This window comes from Anneissia japonica, unplaced genomic scaffold, assembly GCF_011630105.1.
Source record: "Anneissia japonica isolate Jap-2015-1 unplaced genomic scaffold, ASM1163010v1 scaffold288110_len31748_cov127, whole genome shotgun sequence".
Classification (NCBI taxonomy): Eukaryota; Metazoa; Echinodermata; class Crinoidea; order Comatulida; family Comatulidae; genus Anneissia; species Anneissia japonica.
Window position 1 is genome coordinate 1 of NW_022715273.1, and position 4,520 is coordinate 4,520.

Sequence of the window (4,520 nt, forward strand, 5' to 3'; positions counted from 1 at the left end):
GCATATTAAGGATGTTTTATCTTTAACTGGCATAGGGGATGAATATAGTCTCACAAAATATATTCTCTTTAAAATTAACTAACCTGACAGAGTATGGTTGCCCAACAGAGAAACAACTTGTCCATTTGCCAATAAACTTGCCCGTATCTGCATCAAAGGCTTGCAGCCTGCCATTCATGCGGTCTGCAACCCACACACGATTGTGGTTATCCAACTCCACGCTGTGAGGTACGTCAAAGTTGCCGTCTTTGGTGCTGTTTGCTTCACCAACGTGCCACATAACTTTGAAATCTAAAAAATCAAATCATGTTGAATAATATCAATGAACCGAGTATAAAACTTAATAATTCCTAATTGTTCTAAATCAGGAGTAATGGTCTGTTCTAGTTCGGTCATAATAATATTAGATAATACAGGACCAACAGGAGAACCCATTGATACTCCATCACATTGCTTATAGTACTCATTATTACAAGAAAATACTGTTTTGGTGCAGGTATCCGTAAGTAATTTATGTAGAGTAGTTTCCTTAAGATTGGTGGTCGTTTGACGCTGCTCATCGCATCAAGGAGATACCCTCTCACCTTTATCATGCCGGTTATCGTTTTGTATCATTTGATGTAGAATCACTTTTTACTAAATGTTCCGTTAACTAAGGTAATTAATATTGTGCTTGACAGAGTATATATAATCAAAAACTGATAACCACCAATCTTAAGAAAACTTCTGTACTTTACGTAAATTACTTAGGGATACCTGCACCAAAACAGTATTTTCTTGTAATAATGAGTACTATAAGCAATGTGATGGAGTATCAATAGGTTCTCCTCTTGGTCCTGTATTATCTAATGTTGAATAATATGTTCTATATAATATACTGTATATAGGGCATAACAAGTATAACTCAGTTTCAATAGAGAGTAATTATAGTCAGATCACCTGCCTGCCTTTAAATACTGTAGTTTCTAAAGTAGACCTACTTTAATTCTCCACACACACTGTGTATTAACTGGCAGCAGTCACACATACGTATGTGAGATATACTTCGTTATTTTTTTTAATTCATGGACATTGGTTTCAATTCTCACCCCGGTACTCTTAAAACAAACTTTAGTCGTAGTTCGAGCTAAAACTTAAAAATTATGTCATTTCGTATTCTTAAAATTAACTTCGACCTCGACTAAAATTATACCTCCGCAGGCCGAATTTTTTAGTCAGCCTTGGGTCAGACTAAATCATCGACTTAAAATATTTACCCCATTTAAAACGTGTTTTTCATAACTCACAATAAAATTAAATGAATAAAAAAATTGTATACGCAGGTTTGATAAATCTTCGGTGTGTTAAACAAAAGACACATCAAGTTTAGCTTCCAGAAGGAGAAATTAACATGTTTTGCTAGCCCCATGTGGTAGATCCTGATTTGCATGAAATCCCATCTCATTGCAGTCACGTAGCTTCACCATAACAACAACAAAGATGGTGCCCCCTTCGTTCGGGCCCAACTATAATAGTTCTCCAAAGAAAGCAAATTTTCAGTGACTGTTCAAATTCTCTATCGTAATATGTTAACAACTAATATAGTTATCATTATAAAAAATTAATTAAGCAAATAATGTTCTATTCTGAATAATATGAGGAAATACGTTTTTGAACCACAGACGGCAGCTTAATATTCATCCGCGTTACCGGATCTCTAAAATTTCGTCTGCTATTTAAGTTAGCCCTTTGCAGTGGTTAGTTTGATAGTTGTGGTTTGCCAGTCATCGTCAGTTGAACTAAAATTAAGACTTGATTTAGTCCTAGTTAAAATTTCGACTATATTGTTTGTGAATACAAATCAAAATTGAAGTTGGAACAAGCACTAAATGAAGTTCTAGTTCGAAGCTCGACTAAAGTTATGCCTAAGTATGGTCCATCATATCATGGCTATATATACGCACATTTTGACTATATATGGGCATACTCAATTTTTTTGTCAAAAGTAAATTTGATAATCTGTACAGAGAATACCTTACTCATGAAATTTAGCCATGTTGTTACCATTTTACCAAAATTATGAAGTGAGTGATTGTTATCATGAATAATTAGGCCTATATTGTATTAAAAAAAAAAAATAGTCTTGACCAATGACCATAATTAAAAAAAATATCACAGTGCTTGGGCAACACTATTATATTTTGTTGGGCTTGATGTTAGTCAAAGAAATTTATTACCTGTAATTTTTTATATTTACCTTGAGATAACTTCAACAGCCTGTTGTTAACCCCACCATCTCCGTCTACCACATACATCTCTCCCTTTTCACTGAAAGCAAGATCCGCAACATTGCCGAACTGCACAGGGCTCAAGCTTGATCCTGCTATTCCTGCCGTTCCAAGGACAAGCTCCAGTTTACCATCTGTTGAAATCTTCTTTACTGTGTGTCCATATGTAGCTGAAAATAAAATCAATAGGCAGTGTTATCTTAATTTATTCAGTATTATAATTTTACTAAAATAATTAGCAATGTTACAATTTAGGGACGGTCATAGACTGAGTTGCAGTCCCTAAACTTTGTCTAGGACAGTCAATGATCTTCACATATAAACACGTTGTTTAGGTTTTCATCATGTCTCAGTGATGGACCCAGGAATTTAAGGCAAAGAGGGTTCAGAAAGGGACTTTTACATATGGAGGGTCCAGAGTAGACCACCTCAGCCACACCATAGTTTGGGCTGAGGTACAAACTTTTATGGCTTTGGAACCTCAAGATGACAGGAAATGGCACTCTCGTACTTAAATTAAAAATGTAATTTTAGTATTTTTTTCACGTTTTTTTTTTTTTACTTTTTTTTTTTTTCTTTTAGTTTTAAAGAATTTGGAGCATCTTATACCCGATTCACACGTGAAGTTAAATTTAACAAAAAGTAACAAATTGTAACCGAGCGATCTCCCGAGTTATTCCTACCGAGATAAAAAGCATTCACACGCGTCTGTAAGGTAATGCCAAGGTCGAGTAAAATTTACTCAGTGTTTATTCAATGAATCATTTTTCCCCTACTGCGATATAGGTCTAGCCTAGGCCTAGTTGAGAACCCCTGTCACAGATGGACTGCTGAAGAACTCACCATCACTGTAAACATTCGAAGCAATCAATGCCCTTAACAACTGCTGTAAACTACTACTACTACTAAGCTAGGCATAGCTTCCAACGTTTCTGTCGACTCTTGATAATACTAGTAATAGTACTAACACCATCCCGACGTTCATTTTATGTATATCTTCTTCTTCTACCATTACTAATTAACATCAATAACAAGGGTAATTCATTCATCATTCAATAACAAGGGTAATGCATTCATCATTGAGAAAAACTAGGCCTATCTATTTCTAGTGGATCAGAATCGTCTGCAGAAGGAAGAAAATTCAAAGAACCCCGTGAAACACAGTACTGCAGATTGTTGTTGTGTTGAAATCCCTGCGCATGCGCAGATCCATCCATGCTACATCTCGGGAGCTTTACCAGCCTCAGTGAGGCTGGTAAAGATTACCGAGACGTTCCGAGATTTTACAAGGATATTACACAGAGGTACTTTCCCACGTGCCGTAAAATGTTACTTTTGGTTACATTTTGTTACATTTGGTAAGATTTTTGTACGTGTGAATCGGGTATTAGTCAGTCTGGTGCCTTTGATACCACTCCTGTCTGGTGTATATATGGCTGGCCCAATATTCCTAAGTTTTAAAGTTTAAATAAGGTTAGTCAACATTTAAAAATACACGCATTCAAATTACCATTTCCAACATCTGTGACCCATACACTTGTATGACCGGATGAAACATTGTGGAATACTCGTAGTCCATGGATCATACTGACAACAGAGGTGTCGAAAGTAAACACTCGTTTCAGCTCTCCATCCTCTGAGAACACTACTACAGGATGATTATCAACTCCTCTCTTAATAAATAACAAAAGTATTAAGCTCATCTGTAATCATGATGTTGAAAAGAATATGCAAAAAAAAATTCAACCTAGTGTTACAATACAGTATCATTATTAGAATGCTAATTTAAAGTGCACATCTGAAATAACTTTCTATGTGGCACACTTCTGTTGTGAAGGTGCGTCTAAATATTACCTCCATACATGGTTGGACGAACTGCAACTGTCTCTTATACACATCTAGATGTGTATAAGAGACAGGTATTATAATTTTACTAAAATAATTAGCAATGTTACAATTTAGGGATGGTAATAGACTGAGTTGCAGTCCCTAAACTTTGTCTAGGACAGTTAATGATCTTCACATATAAACACGTTGTTTAGGTTTTCATCATGTCTCAGTGATGGACCCAGGAATTTAAGGCAAAGAGGGTTCAGAAAGGGACTTCTACATAAGGAGGGTCCAGAGCAGACCACCTCAGCCACACCATAGTTTGGGCTGAGGTACAAACTTTTATGGCTTTGGAACCTCAAGATAACAGGAAATGGCACTCTCGTACTTAGATTAAAAATGTAATTTTAGTATTTTTTTCAC

General features: G+C 35.8%; 1 protein-coding gene across 1 annotated transcript; it reads right to left on the bottom strand.

Moving 5' to 3' along the window:
* Nucleotides 1-83: 83 nt before the first annotated feature.
* LOC117109215 (NHL repeat-containing protein 3-like) lies at nucleotides 84-3,985 on the bottom strand (the record flags this gene model as incomplete). Its single annotated transcript, XM_033251472.1, has 3 exons — nucleotides 3,778-3,985; nucleotides 2,237-2,437; nucleotides 84-291 (listed from the first exon to the last, which is right to left on the bottom strand). Coding segments are annotated over exons 1-3 (602 nt in total), but the record flags the coding sequence as incomplete, so codon positions are not given.
* Nucleotides 3,986-4,520: the final 535 nt, after the last annotated feature.